The sequence below is a fragment of the Mus pahari genome, chromosome 3 (assembly GCF_900095145.1).
Source record: "Mus pahari chromosome 3, PAHARI_EIJ_v1.1, whole genome shotgun sequence".
NCBI lineage: Eukaryota > Metazoa > Chordata > Mammalia > Rodentia > Muridae > Mus > Mus pahari.
The window spans coordinates 21,660,366-21,678,912 of record NC_034592.1 but is presented as its reverse complement, the minus strand read 5'-3'; the positions used below and the strand labels follow the sequence as shown (position 1 = coordinate 21,678,912).

Here is an 18,547-nt window from a genome sequence, read left to right as displayed (position 1 = left end):
ATGGACTGAACCTCTGAACCTGCAAGCCAGCCCCAATTAAATATTGTCCTTACAAGAGTTGTCTTGTTCAAGGTATCTGTTCATAGCAGTAAACACCTAACTAAGACAATAGACAGTTGCTTTTGGATTTTGTCATAGCAACAGTAAAGTAATTAATGCAGTGAATAGGCCTAATTGGTTCAATCATTGGCCTTAGGACTGAACTCAAAATTTCTTTTCCTTCCCTCTGTTGGATGGTGAAGATGGCTCACATCCCCAACCTTCTAACTATATCAGTGAATTTTCTGGTGACCAGCTGCTAGCTTATGTCTTTAGCATAGAACCAGGTATAAGAGCTTATGAACAGTTCCATTTCCCATCGCTTGGTAAACCCCAAGAGCTTTGGATGCTGCTTCACAGGAAACCAGTACAAACAGCAGACCCTCCAGGTCACACACACGTGTAACCCTAGCCCTTGGGAGGTGGAAGCAGAAGACTTATGAGTTCAAGGATATACCATGCTATACTTCGAGGACAGCCTAAACTACTTGAGGTGCTGTTTTGAAAAAAAAAAAAAAAAAGCCACAATGTATTTGCCAGATGTGGTGGCACATACCTTTGATCCCAGCAAATGGGAGGCAGAGGCAGGTGGATCTCTGTGAATCTAAGGCCAGTGTGGGTACATAGTGAGTTTTAGGCAAGCCAGAACCCCATAGTGATACTCTGCCTCAAACTAACCAACCAACTAATCAACCAACCAACGAACCAACCAACCAATACAGCTAACCACACAATCAAACTTACAACAAAATGCACACTCCCAAAACAAACCTGCAGGAGCATACCTAACTCTTTTTTTTTAGATATAGCTTCCTTGTGTTTTTCAGACCAGCCTTGAATGGGAGAGCCTCCTGCCTCAGCCTCTGGAGTAACTGGAATTACAGGCCATGTGCCGCTATGCTCAGCTAAAAACAAAACAAAACAACCCATGTAATCTTTTGCCTCCTTCGCTCCTTCTTTTCCTTCTCTCTTTGCTGTCTCGTCCTCTCTTGACCACAGCAAGGAAGACACAACCACCAGTTCTTCTTATAGCAGTTTATTCAGGAACCTTGAACAATCTTCATCATCTCCCTCTTCATCTCCTCTGAGCCCCGGGAGACAAGCCCTTTTATACTCTTATCCACTCCAATCGCGGCAGGCCATGTCACCTCACCAGGCACGCGGCCTCAGCCAACCAGAAGAGCGGGAACATATAACCATCAAATATGGACCTGTTTATCACAAGCTCCATAGCCAACAGGTGCCATCTTTTAAGGTGTAGCTTCGGGTAGCCCAGGGGAGGGGCTGTGGCCTCCTACACTTTGCCTTATCTTTCCTTCCTTCCTACAGTGCCTCTACCATCTATCTACAAGTAACAGAAAACTCTCTCTATAGATGTTTTCTAATAGGAACTGAACTCCTGTGTGCCTTCCCTTGGATGTTCAGTGGTGATGCTGGTTTGGTGTGGATGCTCAGCAATACCTCCAGACAACTAGGGGCTCCCTAGTTCTCATCCTCACATTTAGTGCTTAATTACTTTTGTTCGCTTGTTTTATTATTATTATTATTATTATTATTATTATTATTATTATTATTATTATTTTACTATGTTCTCTCTTTATAACCCTGGCTATCTTGGAACTCACTTTGTAGACCAGTTGGCCTTCAACATACAGAAATCTACCTGCTTCTGCCTCACCAGGGATGAGATCTTTTTGTTTGATTTTTAAAATTGTATTTATTTCGTGGTGGCACACACCTTTAATCCCAGCACTTGGGAGGCAGAGGCAGAAGGATTTCTGAGTTTGAGGCCAGCCTGGTCTACAGTGTGAGTTCCAGGACAGCCAAGGCTAAACAGAGAAACCCTGTCTTGAAAAAAACAAAACAAAAAAGATTATATTTATTTATTATATGTTTATATGTGTGTGAGGTGCCTGCTATATTGTATATCCACTTGCTAGAGTCAGTTCTCTTCCTCCATCATGTAGGTCATGGGAACTGAACTCAAGTTGTCAGGTTTGGCAAGCAAGTATGCTTACCTGCTGAGCCACCTAGCTAGCCCCTGGGAATCAGGCAGCCAGGATGGCCTTGGGCTCACTCCGTAGCTGAAGATGATCTTGATCTTCTTGCTTCCATCTCTTATACACTGGGATTATAGGCTTGGATACCACACCTAGCCTCAGGATTATTCTGGCAAATGTTTTATTGCATTTATTTATTAATATAAGGTCTTTTCAGGAAAAATGAGAAGCTAATACAGGACTTCTCAGTGTCATACATCCTGTTTCTTCATTTCGTTGCTGTGAGAAAACACTGTGACTCAAAGCAAATTAAGGGAGGAAAGGGCTTATTCCATCATATAGGTTATAGTCTATCATTAAGAGAGGTCTGCATAGGAACTCAGCAATACCAGGAAGTAGAAACTGTGGAGGAATGCTGCTTGGCTCAAGGTTAGCTCCTTTCGTACACAGCCCAGGATCACCTGCCTAGGAATGTTACTGCCCACAGTGGGCTCTGCCCTTCTATGTAAAATATCAAGACAATCCCTCACAGACATGCCCATAGATCAATTTTGTCCAGACGATTGCTCAATGGAAGGTTTTTGCTCAGATGATTCTATGCTGCACCAAGTTACAGTTCATGCTAACTAGAACTAGATACCTTTGCTATTAGCTAAATTTCATAGTTTACAGTTTCTTAGCTTCAAAAAAAAATCTGATATATTTTCCTTTTCCAGATTCCATCCCGGATATGAAATAAGATCTAGTCATCAGGTTCCCTTAGACTATTCTTGTTTGTGACAGTTCTCACAACTCATTGTTGTTGGTGAATTTGACAGTCTCTAGGAATATTGGCCAACTATTTTGTAGGATGTCCTTCATTGTCCCTCATGATCAGATGTGGTTATGAGCCTTAGAAGGAAGAAAAACCATCAACCATGTTGATTTTTATCCTTATATGATCATTTTCTTATCACTAGATGGCCCCTGCTGCCATCCAAGAATCAGGGCTGTGTTCACCAGTGGGGAGAAGCAGAAGACACAAGGAGAGAAGAGCCATGGCTGACTGACTGGCTTTATTTCTATTAAAAAAAACTATTTCTCCTTCCTGACAGGTTCAGAAGATAGGGACCATGACTGTGACTGAGAAGATAGCCATTGGTCTGAATCATGCATGCCTCATGAATAAGGAGGGCCAATAGATGACAGGCAAGCAATTGAGAGTATTAGCCCTAGTGCTGACTATATAAAGAAGAGACAGCGCTGGACTAATTACAACAAGGAATCAACGCATATAAGTGATGGTGCTCTTTAGCAAACTTTTTCAGAAAACATGAATCTCAATCAATATTCTGTCTTCTGTCTCTGTCTCACTATGTAACACAGACTGTCTTCAAATTCTGAATCCTCCTGCCTCAGCCTCTTTGAAAGGTCTGATTGTAGAAAGGTGGATTGATAGATATTCACAGATCCTTTGATTATGCTACAAGCATCCCATGTAAAGGCCAATTCTAGAGAGTCATGCCTAACGCAGTAGAAACAATGGAAAAGTCACACTTTGAGGAATGTTCTGGTTTACCTTTTCTCTTACTGCAATACCACACTGATCAGATCAATTCGGAGAAAGAAAGAACTAAAGTCCACCATCAAGGGAAGTCAAGGCAGGAGCTCCAGGACATTGGATTGAGGAGCTGAAGCCGAGACCATGAAGGGGCTCTGATTACTGGCGTGTTTCTCCTGCCTTGCTTTGCGACTTTTAAAGCAAACTCTAGGATCACCTACCCAGGATTGCACTGCCCACATTAGGCTGAGTCCTCCCACATTAATTAGCAATTAAGACAACATCCCATAAACATGTCTACAGCCTTGTCTGATGGAGACAGTTCTGTAGTTGAGTCTTTCTTCCCAGGTTAAGGCTAGGTTTGTGAAGAACTAATCAACATAGACAATAAGCACTGAGAGTTTTTCTAAAATGACAACTTAGAAAAATCTAACAGTTTTGGGAGATGGTGTGGCAGGGAAGAGGACCTTAGTTCAAATATCTAGAACTCATGAGAAAAGCTAAGCATGCATGTGAATGTTCCTACAGCCATAGCGGTAGTGTGTGTGGGGAAAGATCTCTGGAACTTGCTGACCATCAGCTTAGCTCCAGGTTCTGTGAGAGGCCCTGCCTAAAAGGGATAAGGTGGTGAGCCACAGTGCAGGACACATGACATCCTACTTTGGACTTTATATGGGTATATATGGGTATGGGCTGGAATACCTGAAGAAAGTTGATATCCATACACCACACATAGATGCACAAAGAAAAGGAAAAAAAAGGGGGAGCGCTGGAGATATGGCTCAGCAATTAAGAGCACTAGCTGCTCTTCTGGAGGTTCTGAGTTCAATTCCCAGTAACCACATGGTGGCTCACAACCATCTTTAATGCAATCCAATGCCCTCTTCTGGTGTGTCTGAAGACAGCTACAGTATATTCATATAGATAAAATAAATAAATAACTCTTAAAAAAAACAAAACATATTTTTTCTTAGTCAGCTAAGTTCTATTTTTTCTTCCTTAAACCAAACCAGTTACATATTGAAGTCACATCTTAAAACACTTTGCCCTTAATACCACTTTGTCACAGTTAATGTTACAAGAATGTCCACTTGCCAAAAGTAAATTACATTTTCCTTGACTTTTAAAGTAATCACTACTTTAGAAACAGTAAAAAGAGATTCAGGCACTTAGGGAGGGTCTAGTCTATTAATCTGTGTAGGCATGACTGTGACTTACATTACTAAACAGAGGTAAGGCAACCTCAGATATGGGGGTCTGGGGTGTAGCTCAGGTGGTGGATGGCTTGCTTAGCAGGCAGGATGCCTGGATTTCATCCCTAACAGAGCATAAACCATTGGCATTCTGGAGGATAAATGCAGGAAGATGAGAAGCTCAAGGTCATCCTTAGGTACATAGTGAATTCAAGCCAGCCCAGGGTATACGTAAGATCCTATGTTAGAACAAACAAACAAACAAACAAACAAACAAACAGCAACAATGAGAGAGAAAGAGAGAGAGAGAGAGAGAGAGAGAGAGAGAGAGGAGAAAGGAGAGAGGTGACTAGAGCGATAGCTCAGTGGTTAAGAATCATGGCTGCTCTTCCAAAAGACTCTGGCTTGATTCTCAGGATCTACATGTCATATTAAAGCTGCCTGTAACTCCAGTCCCAAGGGAATCTGCCACCCTCTTCTGGCCTCCATGGACACCTGGTTCACATATGGTCTAACAGATGTACATGTAGACAAAACACCTATACACAGAAAAATAAAAATAAATAATATCTTTACAAAATACACTTTATCTCAACCACAATTGCCAGTGAGCCTGTGAAGGAAACCCTGCTAGGACCTACTGACTTTTCTCACTTATCATAATAATAATAATGGGAAGTCTCCTAAGCTAAAGGTCTGTCTGATTTCACTGCAGAAATATCAGGATTCCATTCCTCCAAATGACCACAGATTTAGAGGTGTGTGCCGTAACCTAGCTGCAGATGTCAAGCATTTAACACGTTTGTTTTATTCCTAATTGCTGACATTTGCTTAAGTGCTTCCTTAATTCTAATTTATGTTTTTATGTTCTAGTTTGTTTACATAGCCCATAGTTCCCAATTGTCTTTATTTGCTTAAGTGTTTCTTTAATTTTATTTACATTTTTATATACGTTGCTTTGCTTACATAACTCATTGTTTGGAGCAGGCTAGGAATAACCATAAATCCCCATTGCTAATTAGCCTCATCCTCGTGACTGATTAGTCAAGATTATGAGCCTAGAAGGAGGGCAGGAAGGAGGCCTAATAGTGACTCACAGGATCATTGAATTTCAGAGCTGGAAGGAATCTTAGAGCTTGCAGCATCTTTCAGATAAAATTCTGTGAATTTTACATCTTGCTTGCTCTCAGTCCTCTATACCAAAAAAAAAAAAAAAAAAAAAAAACCACGAAAGGATTTTGTGACAGTTTGAAAAACAAGTTTAGTGTAGAGAAAATCCAATCAATGATGGCTGTAACTCATAATGAGTACTTGAAGAATCAGCAACTTGACACACACAAGAGCAGAGAATATTAATGAACTCAAAGGAAGCTCTTTGGACTTAAGCAAGGTAGATTGTCTGGAACTCCTTCCCCAGCAGCTGTGCAGTTGGTAAGGCTTGTAGCTTGCCTGGCCTGTGAGTTTGGCTGTTAGCTTTGCAGTGGGGAGTTTTTAAAATCACACTCAACATACGAAGGAAAGAACCTGGAACTGAGTAGCCTGCTTTATTCCAAGACTCCATCTGGCATTTAAAGAACTGCTTGTCCTACATTCAACCCTGCCGAGTAACAGCCATTTTTCATCTCCTCACACCTCTATTTTTAGTTTCAGGTAAGACCGCTTTTTGAGTCTGAGAAAGGCACGTTCCTCTGAAAGAGCCACCAGTGAAACACTTAACCTAGGGTGATCTCCATGGATTTAAAATGAGATCATGTTGAATCCTCAGCCTGAGAGATGAGGTCGAGATCAACCTCAAGACTCCACCAGAGGTGTAGGTGCAGATTCCGACACCGTTTAGTCTCTCCTGGGCAGAAGTATAATGGATGAAGAGGTGTTACAGGTATGTAAATCTGTAGCTGAGGTTGACTGCAGCCGAAGGGGTCAATTTGTCAATCCAGTCCATCTCTAAACAAACTTGTCTGTAAGACTATTGTCTCGCTCTCCGCAGGTTCCGCACACCTGCCAGAGGAGTCCCCGGATCTCCAGGACTTGCCGAGTGTGCAAAGCGCAGTTAGCTTAGAACTTAGTCCTGGATTTCCCTCTCTCCAGCCGACGTGTTTCTCTGTGACCTTTCCATCTGCTACCTTTTCAGAGGAGAGCTCTGTCCATGCGAAACCACAGGCTCCCACTCTAACTGGTCACTCCTTGAGGGACAGCGCAAGGCCCTAGTGCCAGCGCTAACTCCTAGCTCTGACTTCGGGTTACCATAGCGACCATGGGACGGGCAGGGCTTTTTAGACCCTCTTTCCCGGTCTCAGCCCAGGACTTTCGAACGCTCCAATTGGGACAACCCTTTCTTGGCTCTGTCCCGCCTCGTTCGGCGCTGAGCGCAATGCGATTGGCCCTGGGCTTGCGGCCTTGTGCCCAGAGGGTACCACCTCTTGATATCAAGAGCGGGAAAGTATACCAGGCACTGTCCGAGGCGTGAAGCTCATCTCATGCAAAGGGGGACCACGCTGTTGGCCACGGCAACACTTTGTTCGGTCCTATATAACACCTCTAAAGTCCCCAACTGCTAATAATAGGGAAGGAGCAGGATCCGGGGACAACACTTTGGTGGCTGGACTGACCGACCATCTGTGGAGCGCGGGCCCGAGTAGCCCATAGGGATCCCGGGCTGGCTCTCATGCGCCCTACAGCAGAGGCCAGAGGGGACGGGCTGCGTTCTAGGGGCGGGGCCAGTGGCGGCGGCGGGAGGCGCAAAGCCCAATGAGAGAAGGCTCCGCCTTCGGAGGCGGAGCATCCGGGGCGCTCCCCCGCCCTTCAGCTCTCCCCGCCCCTCCCCCCGCAGGCGCCGGGGCCGCAGTGAGTGAGTGGCACTGGCAGCCTGTCAATCCCTCAGCCGAGCGGCCTTCGAGCCCGGTCCACGGCGGCTGCTGACTGGGTGCGCGGCACCGGAGGTGGCGGCGACGAGTTCTCCCGCCTCATCAATCTGCTGTCCGCCCGGCGTGCGGCCCGCCGGGGCCCTCCACCGGGCTCCGTGTCCCCGCCGCGCCGGCCCGCCCGCTCCCAAACTTTCCTCCTCCGCCCCTCTCGCTCCCCGCGGCCCGCCCGTCGGCCTCCTTCTCCTCCTCCGCCTCCGCCGCCGCCCGCCGCCGCCGCCGCCGCCGCCGCCGCTCCCTCCCTCGGGGCCGCCGGTGCTCCGATCCCGCCCGGTTGAGGCGGCGGCGGCGGCAGCGGCAGGCGGCTGAGGGAGGGGACCGTTCTGGCTGGCGCGGGCGGCGGCGGCCGCGGCGTCCCGGCAACTCGGTTGGCGCTGAGGACCAAGTTGTGCGGGGTCGCCCGGCGCGGCGCCGGGCGCTGAGGAGGCAGCGCGGCGGCCGCGTGAGGGCAGCGGGCACCGCCGCCTCCGCCGGCGAGCGCGCCGCTTCCGCCCGCCGCTGTCCTCAGTCTCCTCCGCGGCGGAAGCCGGAGCCGGACGCCGGTCCGCGTCCCCTCAGTCGCGGGCCGCGCCGGGCCAGGCCGCCCCCTCCCGCGCGGGCGGGGAGCGCGCGGCCGCCTCCCCCTCCCCCTCCCCCTCTTTCTTCTCCTCCCTCGCCGCCGCCGCCGCCGCCGCCGCCGCCTCCTCAGCCTTCGCCTCCGCCGCCGCCGCCCGCTCCCGCCCGCGCGCGGCGGGATGGACGATCAATCCAGGATGCTGCAGACTCTGGCCGGGGTGAACCTGGCCGGCCACTCGGTCCAGGGGGGTATGGCTCTGCCGCCTCCCCCTCACGGCCACGAAGGGGCGGACGGCGACGGCAGGAAGCAGGACATCGGCGACATCCTCCACCAGATCATGACCATCACCGACCAGAGCTTGGACGAGGCGCAAGCAAAGTTGGTGTCGTCTCATTAAGCATCTTTTGTGTGTGTACGGGAGCCGGGCTCGGGTCCCGGCTGGCTCCCGGGACCGGGGCCTCAGTCGCGGGCGGGAACTTTCTCCGCCCGCCGGGCACTTGCGGTGTCCCCCATCGCGCGGGCAAAGTTGCTCGCCGGGCTCGGGACAAACTCGATCATTGCTTCGTCCGTGCCCTGCTGCCAGGCCCCCCTCCCCGGATTTAAACCTCCCGCCCGGACCCCGGTGCGCTCCGCGCCCCAGCCGGGTCCGTGGCCGCACCGCAGGAAAGTGCAACTTTCTCCGCCCGCCCAGACTCGGGGCACCCACTCCCCTCGGCCCAGTCCGGGGTGACCGGCTGCTTCCCCGCACGTCCCTGTGCGGGAGCGCCAAGTTCTCTAGAGGGAGGGCCGCTTGGCAAACTTTGCGGAGCTGTCACCCGCTGATTATCAGCCGCCGGCTGGCCGCTGCGCCCGCTCCTCCTGTGGGGCTTGGGCGTTGGGGTTCCCTCCGCGCCGGTCTGGTCCCTTGGGTCCCCGCCGCGGCCCCCGGAGCGGAGCCTCATGCGCGGGTCACTCCTGCGTACGCCCAGGCTTCTGTCGGCCCAGCAGATGGGTCACGCTGCTATCGGGCTGGAGCTCTCCGTCGCTAGAGCTTGCGGCCAGTTGCGAACTAGTCAACTTGAGTTTTTGTTGACTTTCTATGGAAAAGTGGTTCAGAAGAGCTTTTCCAAACTGGGGGCCGGTTTTAAATCTTGGGTCTAACTTAAAGGAAGGCGCCATATTATTCCAATAGGTGATGCTAATACCTTTGTGTTTTGCTATTTGTTTTTTAGGAAACATGCTCTGAACTGTCACAGAATGAAACCGGCGCTCTTCAGCGTCTTGTGTGAGATCAAAGAGAAAACAGGTAAGACTCTGCTGCCCACAGTGGGCCCGGAGACCCCCGAGGTGGGGTCAGATCTACTCCTTCGACTCTCCAGTTGAGAGCTGCTGCTTTTGGGCACCGCCATCTTTGATCATTCTTTGCTTCCCACCTCCTGATCTTGAGAAAAAAAACTGCAATAAATCTGGAGTCTATTTCTCAATTCTGCTTTGGTACAAAATGAAGTGAATACGAGAATGGACCTGTGTCGCAGTTCCCTAGGAGGTGTCCCTGGCTTCAGTCGGGGAGGGGGCTCTAGCTAGTTGCCCTCTCCTATCTCTTTTTGCCTTGTGTAGCATTTTTTAAAAGGAGCAGTGGGAGACTGGATGCCAGGGACCGGTTCCCCCGGAGAGGCATCACTAGAACTTTGTTTTACTTAGACAGTTTTAAGCTTCGGTTCTACTGGTGGAAGACACAACCGAACACACCTCAGTAACACCCTGGACTTAGTGCTTTAGGTGGGAAGATTTTTAGGAATCCAGGAAGGAAAATCATGTGCTTAGGCATATACAATGTATCATGCCTATTAGTACTTATAGCCTCTGTTTTACAACTGCTGCACTTGTAAAACTGAGCTTCAGTATATAAAGAAAGATGTCCACAGATGCTGATGAAACAAACATTCTGAAGTTCAGGCAGGAGTAGGAGAGGTTTGCAGAAGTGCTGGAATGAAAATTGCTGATACAGAGTAGGGAAATTTTTGACAGTTCCTTATAGTTTAACTTTCTTGTCAGACTTTTTCTATTTAAGGTATTTTTACTCTTGACTTAAGAGTAAAGCTAAAGTGCATATATATATATATATATATATATATATATATATATATATTACATATATATACATATGTTTCACATATTTTAGTTTGTGTTTAGTTATCTTTCCTGTATTGTTAAAAAAAAACCTATCAATCAAGCTTTACCGTTGATTGATTTATTTGTTGTTGTATGTGTTGGGTTGTATTGCCTTTTAAAGTTGCCCCTTTGTAAATTGAGGCAAAGAAGAAAAAAAATCAAGTCCAGTATATTGTATTTTCCAGTTAAGGCTGTTTTAATGTTTCAACGTTTGGCTATCTTTGAGTTGATTTTACAAATAATAATATACTGCATAGGACTGTTAGGCAGGAAGTTAAGTTATACTCTGTTTAAACAGAGTATTCCTAAAAGTAAGCCAGAGAAGATGATAGTTTATTGCTCTCTCTTAATGTATGTATGCTAAACCATAATTATTAGTAAATATTGAGAGCTTAAAGAAATAACCTTATTTGCTTTTCACTCATGCTGTGTTTTTTTTTAAATGATTGTTTTTTGTTTTTTTTGGTGATACTTTACATTCTGAAAACCAAAGTCGTTTTAAATTATTGACTTATTATATGTTGATTTTAACCACCTTTTGAGTACCTTATGATTTAAGATGTTAGATGATTTTAATCTAACTATAAAGACGTCCAGCATTGAACCTTGAAGGCTTTTAATTTGGGTGAATAAAAGTATATACTCTTAGGACATTTATGTTGCTTAATTTCTAAGGATTTTCTTGCTATCAGGGCTCCACTCCAGTTCATGCTGACAGCTAAGCACTGGAATATTGACTGTGTTGTGAATATTAAGATTGATTCAATTTTATATGGCACTATATTACTAAAGAGAGGGAATTGATGCTCTTCTCTAGCAAGAACACCCTTCTTTATGATTTGTATTTATTTATTTTTCTATCCCTTTAAAGTTTTGGTCTAACCACATAGAACTACATAGCATTTCATGTTTGAACACTTATCAGCAGGAGAAATTCAATTAAGAAGTGTTAGTCTTCTAGTTGCTTATTTGCACAGGACTTAGTTACACCATTCTGAACGGAAAGCGTAGTCAACGACATGTCAAAGGTGAGTTAGGAAAAGAAACAAGTCTTTTCAGAGTCTGGGATTATGGTCAGAGAGAGCTTTGGTAGGGCTATTGCTATTTAACAACCAGGAGAGAACAGACAAAAGAAATTTCTGTGTTTTGAAAATTGTTTCTTGGGCTTTCAGTGATAACTTGTAAATTAGATCCTCTTTTTGTGTGTTGACCTGTGACCCAAGTTTGCAGGTTATCTCTTATAAAAAGCCAGCAGCCGAGAGTGAAGGCGGCTGTCTGGGCAGAGCCATCCTCTTGCCTGCCTCTCTGAGAGGGATGGGGTTTAAGTACTGAGTGATTGATGGGGTGAAGCTCTCTCTCTTCTCCTTTCTCCCCTACTATCCGTAGCTCTGCCTCATGCTCTGAACCCAATCTTAGAAGGAGACAGGATCGCTAGGCTCAGCCCTCAATTTGAAATAAAACAGCTGTGTAGACATTAGTGTTACCAAAGCAGAGAAAGCCGGGCAGCATATTCCAGGGCCTATCCCTTGCATGCTTTTGCAGTTCTGCTTTAGAGACATTATGAACTTAGAAAATAAGTGTTAGGGAATATGTGTATGCTTCTTAATACTTTCTCTTTAAATCATTTTATTAATCAATTATAATAATACATAAGGATTAAGTACCTACAGAAAGTTCATCTAGTCATTTGTGAATATAAATCAGGAATATTATGTGATGACTCTATTCTGCATAGTGAAGGGGAGGGAGGGGGCTGACAAGTTGTGAACTGGAGGGGTGGCGGGTGGGAACTGCCACGTTAGTGGACAGTGTGATTTTGGTTTTGTTTTTCTTTTAAAATAAGACAAAATCATTAAAAAACTATATCTTTGTAGAACTGCTGGTAGATTTTGAGGTTTCTGATCAGGCGGTGAATACTGCCAGTTTTGATGCACACAAGGGACTTAGTTTGGAAAACATCTTATTTTTCCCCTACCAAATATGAAAAAGCATTTTCTCCCCCTTTGACAGATAAATAGGCAATCTGCCACAATTATATTATTTTCTTGTTCAGAAGTAAGGAAACTATACTTTTACTATAAGATGATTGCTTTTTTAAAAAAAAAAAACAATATATTCTGTTATAAAATTTATTGTATAGTTATTTTGGGGCAGAAAGGTTTTTCATTGTTGAGTTGTGACATTTATACATTTTAGAGGCAACTAAAATTACAGGCTTTAAAATCGAGATATGTGTCTGTTTTAAACTATGTAAGCAAGGAAGATCATAGTTGACGGGCTAGGGTTTTCTTTAGGATGATAACAAAATCATGTTACCACCCTTTGCTTATTAAATATCTCTGATGAAGTTAGCATCCATGCTTCTGTTGGTATACTCACTGAACCATTTGTGACTACTTTAATCTTGTCTGTGAAGTGTTTCCTTCGTAAAACAATATACCTTCAAAAATGAAGGAAACATTTTTCAAGGAAAATATTTTTCATGTGTACTAATATAGCAATTTATTATATGATCTAAATACTGATATTGTGAAAAAAACAGTGTATATTAAAAAAAAATCAACATAACCTTTCCTTTTACAATGCTAGGTTAAAATACACATTGTTGGTAGCTGCCAACCAAACCCTGATTTATTGCCACCACAAACCCTAAATAGTGTTCATTTACTAGTAATGTCTAATGGCAGACGTGATGGTTTGCCAGGTTTGTAGGCTTTGTGAGGCTTATAAGCAGGACTGACTTGGGAAGATCATAAAACTTAATGAACTTCTCTACTGCAGGAGGTGTCCGCAGGGGAAGAGAAAGGCCTGCTTGGCTGGTTGGGCTGGTTGAAGGATTTTTTATGATTCAAGAAAAGAAAATGACTATTATAAATGCTATACTTTTAAAATAATCCATCTTGAGAAAGTCATAAGAATTCTAGATATCAGAACGAGGGAAGAAGTTTATTAATGAGTTTTATACTCACTTAGGATATGGAATGTTTAACCCTTTTACCTTCATGGCTGAAAGTGTGAGTGGTTTTCAGGAGGGCAGGGTAGGTACTCTTAGTTTAACCCTTCCATTTAATCCGCACCCTACAGTTTTAGTGTTTCATTGGCATCTTTTTTCTGGCCTCTTTTTTTTTTTTTTTTTTTTTTTTTAAGACTTCCATGTAAAATTTTGCTACCTTTTTTGTTACAGTGCTGTGTTATTCTTTTAATTTTCAATGTATAAAAATCAGATCAGTCATTAAGTAAACATTTAGCAAAGAAATATGAAAATTGTTGTCTCTGAGTCTAAATGGTTCTGTATTTACTACATATTTTAAATTGATCTTGTATTATATCCAGTATAGTTACCATTTGCTCAAAAGTTTTGAAAGTAATTGCATTATACATATATGTATAATGTTTCTGTTTTGATGAGTGAATTTTCCAGCTTTTAAGAGCTACTTATTATAGACAACAGCAACAATACCACATTCCCACATATATACATATATGTATACATACAATATGTATATATAGCAACAATAGTAAATGCACATATATGGAAAGAAGAGAATTTTGAACATTGTTCAATAATGGCAACAGTTGGCCAATCTTATTTTCTTTATTACTCTTGCCTTCTCAGAATTTTTGTGATCTGAATAGTAATGGGCCTTTATTAGTTCAAATTTTATATCAATTTTAGGAATACATTATGGTCTGTTTATATTGGGAATATTAAGTGATTAACCAGGAAAAACACAAAGTCGGTGTATGTTAGGAAGGTCATAAATTATATTGCTTTATCAATATATTTTTCGTAAAGCCATTTAAGAGTATTTTGTCAATTTTTTAGATTTTTTTTTAGATTTGTGTTGCTTACTGGAGGTTTTGTAGGAGGTTTTGAAGGATGTAAAAGACTGACATTTGTCTGATTTTTTTTTTTTTCCTTCCTCTTTCATTCTTAAACAATAATACACTCAATCTGTTGGTAGAAAACCTGGACAAATTGTCATTGCCAAGCTGTTTTAGAACTGTCTGACTTGAAGTATCATGCAGATATATCTTTAAAATGGGAGGATCTTTAAATATGTTCAATAAAAAAATATATTTTAATACAAATAGTGAAACCGTTTTCAGTATTAACTTGATCTGTGCAGGTAATTCTTTTTCACCTGAGTTTTAGTGAGTTTCATTACAGGTTTGCATGGTTTTGATATTTTATTTGGGAACTTAACTATGTAATTTTTATTAATTTATATAGCTTTATTCCAAATCATAAGTATATTAGTTCACTGGTAATGGAGGCGCTGACTTGCCCCCCAACACACAAATCCACCCACTTTTATAACATAAAACTACATTTCTTCATAGCGATGACTTTCCTTTAATTTACCTTGTGTAGTGTTTAGATTTTAGTTTGTAAATTTTATAATCCAAAGCAAGATTTTAGTTAACATCTTATTTAGTTATATCTTATTTGTATTTTGGTACTATATGGGGCATGCTGTAGGGTGATATTATATTTTATGAAGAGGGTCTCTAAAAAAATTGAAACTGAATTTTCTGAACCACACAAGTCATCTCTTTGTATGATCACTTTGTATGACATCTATTATATGGAAACCATACAATAGTTATTCAAAATAAATTCTTGACACATTAGTACTAACATATCAAGTTAAATAGGATTTAGACGGTTTCTCCCATATGGATTCAAGTATTTGTGAAGAATCTTTAGATCCTTTTTATTTCAATCTTGACACTAGGAGAATAATGTTTTATTTGTTTTCTCAGCAGGCTTGTGCTTTAGCCATTTATCAGTGTGATCAGCATGAGTGAAGTAGCAACTGACAGAGCTCCACATCTCCCCTCCCATGCTGACCTTTCCAAGTACTTGCTCTACTTTTATAGGCCATTCCAGCCAGGAAGTGTGGAGAGACACTCATTTACATCACAGTATACAGTGTGGCATAAATCAGTGAAGTTTTTCCAGGTCTGTTTATCACATTTTCTTTTCTTTACAAAGTTATAGAAGTTAATTAAACAAACTGCTATCGCAGCTAGGTGATAGTGCTATATTTAGCAAATAAATTAAAAAGTAATGCTTGAGTGAGCAATTGGGGGAAAAATATGCCATCTTTTATACCTTCAGACATAGAACATATTAGAAAACAAGTTTCAATCTTAAAGTCTTGATTTTAACAATGCTCTTTCTGAGCAGTCTTGCAGTTAGAATCCCTTATTACCTTGACATAGACATGACCTAAACATATAATATGCTTATACTTATAGTTTTTAGTGCAAAGTGTAGCTTGCTTGCACACTGAATTTAAATACAGTGTGTAATTTAGCAAAGAAGTCAATTCCAGAATGTGTTAAATTGACTTAAGCAGGACAACTTTTTGACTCTAATTATGGATAAATATACTTATTAAGAGTTTTATATTTGTTTTCTTTCAGCTTAAGTATTTTAAAAGTGCTAAGCTGTTGTGAGTACTAGCCCTTTTTATGTGGTCATATTAATGTTTGGCATATAGTATAATTCTTTCAATGCCGATGGTTTCTTCTGATGTTTAAACCATTAGAGATGCCAACATATGTTAGTACAAAATGATTTTGTTTTGTTTGTTTTATGTGATACATCAGTTTTCAAAGCATATTTCTTAGGCATCAGCTCCAGCAGGTGGCTTTTACATTAAAAAAATCATAAATTTTAAAATCACATAAAAATTTATTTCAAATTCAAATTAACTGATTGAGAATGTCAACATTTCCACTGTCTCTGTATTAACATTTATAATAGAACAAATGGTTGCATATAGGAATTATCTGCAACATAATCTAAATTAAGATTCTAAACAGGCATTACAGATGCTGGTAACTTTGGCAATTATCATTTTGTTTGGTGAACAGTAGTAAAACAGTGTGCGGTAAAAGTGTTTAGAGAGAGAGGATAAATAAATTGAACAGTTTTGCAATGCAAAGTGGTTTGTGGTGTTTTTGAGGATTTCTTGGCTCTCTCTTAACTGCTATTGTGAGCCTGGAGCAGATTTCCCCATTGCTAATGCCCTAGAAGTATTAATTCACTTTGATATGCTAATTAGAGGGCATTATGCAAGAAATGAGATTAAGTGGCAGCATGAAGCCATTTGCCTGTCAGTGAATTGAGAGCTTTAGCATCGGGAGGAGCTTGTTTTTTTTTTTTATTCCTTGTATGTGTTTTGTTTTTTCTTTCTTCTTCTTTTTTTTTTATCTCCCCCCCCCTGCCCAGTTTCTCTTGGTTTTGCATATAAATAAAATTGATTGAAAGCTTTAGAGAAGGTTCTGGAACATTGAACTCCTTTCCCCCCTATGATTATTTAAATGTTACATGAAAATTTCATTTTATATTCTGTGTGAAATTAAGAATTTGGTCATTTCCTTTCTTCTTCCTGAAATGACTTTAGCAACATGGCTAGTGAGTGACTATCAGTTACCTCTCTATAAATATAAATGTCGTTTACCAAAGTCAACACTAAACTGAATTTCACATGAATGTTTACTTGGGAGGAAAAAAAGAAGTTGTTAAATTGGGCCTCATGAAACTGTATTAAATGAGCATTAAGATTTTGACTTGAATTCAAGAAACTTGAACCAATAGAATTAATTAGTAGTTAAACTTTGCCCTTTACACAACCTGTAGAATTTATATTCGTGTATCGACATGTAAGATTACTGGATTTGATTTTCATGTTGAAGATGAAATTTCTTACTTTGTTCTGGTTTCTTGAGTTGTGGCTAATGTAAGGCATTTGAATTTAGCTCCTTAAAGCTACTTTGTGATTTTCTATTATTTTATGAGGAAATAGATGCTTGACTAAAGGGACTGGAGAAGTGAAGGACAGAATTTCTCTGGGCTTAAGAAAAAGTTAACGTTTCTTCTAACTCAGAGCTTCTACCTACATAAAGCATTGGAAGAGGTGCAGATTGCTAACTGCACATCTCTAGGTTTGGTTAGATAGAGTGTTTGAGAGAGGTATTTGTACTGGGCCCTGGTTCTAGTGTCTGAACTCCATTATATCTAGACCCAGGAAGTCATACCATCCCAGAGCCATATGGATTCTTTAGTCCTCACATCTGCCATGCATGTACAGTATGGAGGCTTGCAACTCCTTGGGCATGGCTGGGCATGGGATGGGAGTTAGAAATGTGCACACAGAGGTGAGAGCCTCTCTTGGGACAGAGTCCTTGTTACATTTCTGTGGGATGGGCAGGGGTGGGGTAGTGGTGGTGGTGGTGGTGGTGACTTAGTAGGTAACACATTAGCTACTTTTTTTTTTTTTTTTTTTTTTTTTTTTTTAATAAAATGCCTGGTTACTTCAGATTTTTGTCTCTTTCCAGACTCCTCATTAGTCTTTTGATTTTTTACAAAATTTCCTTTTAAAAATAATGAAGTTATTTTTTCCTTAAAACAGGGAGAAAAAGAGCTTTGAAATTACATATTATTATTTAAACAAAAGATTTCTACAAGCTTTCAGGTAACTAAACCTTGCAGATAAAGCTTTTTGGAAGACTTATAGGAACGAGGCATTTGATGGAAAAAGTCAGTCGCTTCATTTAAAAAAGTGGAAGTGGCAGCTTGATACCTTTATTACGCAGGTACCCTCAAATGAGGAAGAAGTGGCTTTGACGGTCTTATGACTTTGTTTTTCTTGCTTTCCTTACCTCTCTCTTAAAAAGAAAAAAAAGAAAAAAAAGAAACTACCCATGAAGGTAGTTGGAATTCATAGTCAGATATATCATTTTCAACTTGGAATAGGAACTAGAGCAGGAAATTGATTTTATATTTATTATGAAAGCAAGAACTCTGCCGCCAACTGACAGCAGTCCATGTTTTAGTTTTGTGATAATTGTTCACAGACATTACTTTGCAGTTGGTCCAGGTTATTTATAATATCGATTGGGAGTGTTGGGCCATTAAAAGATATGTGTATAATGAACATCTTTAATTAAATCAGGAAAAATTGAAATATTTTGTTTTTCTTTTCCACCAGATCTTGGGTGTAGGATTAACTCTCAGTACTGCTCAGAACAAGTTGCAGTAGATTGTACAATGATTTCTCTGGCATCATGGATGTATTTATTACCATTTTTGAACAAATTATACTAACATGAAAAGTTGTGTTTGAAATGAT

The 18,547-nt window shown here is 41.8% G+C and overlaps 1 protein-coding gene across 2 annotated transcripts in view; it reads left to right on the top strand.

Annotated features, from left to right (window-relative positions):
* The first annotated feature begins 8,160 nt into the window (after positions 1-8,160).
* The window catches only part of Pbx3 (PBX homeobox 3), a 197,097-nt gene continuing 186,710 nt past the window's right edge, over positions 8,161-18,547 (top strand). The window contains exons 1-2 of one of the 2 annotated variants that reach the window (XM_021192604.2): positions 8,161-8,627; positions 9,461-9,534. In XM_021192604.2, coding sequence (XP_021048263.1) covers positions 8,428-8,627; positions 9,461-9,534 — 274 coding nt within the window. In that variant the 5' untranslated portion in view covers positions 8,161-8,427. The remainder of the gene's footprint in view (positions 8,628-9,460; positions 9,535-18,547) is intronic. The other variant, XM_021192607.2, reaches the window with a different exon arrangement.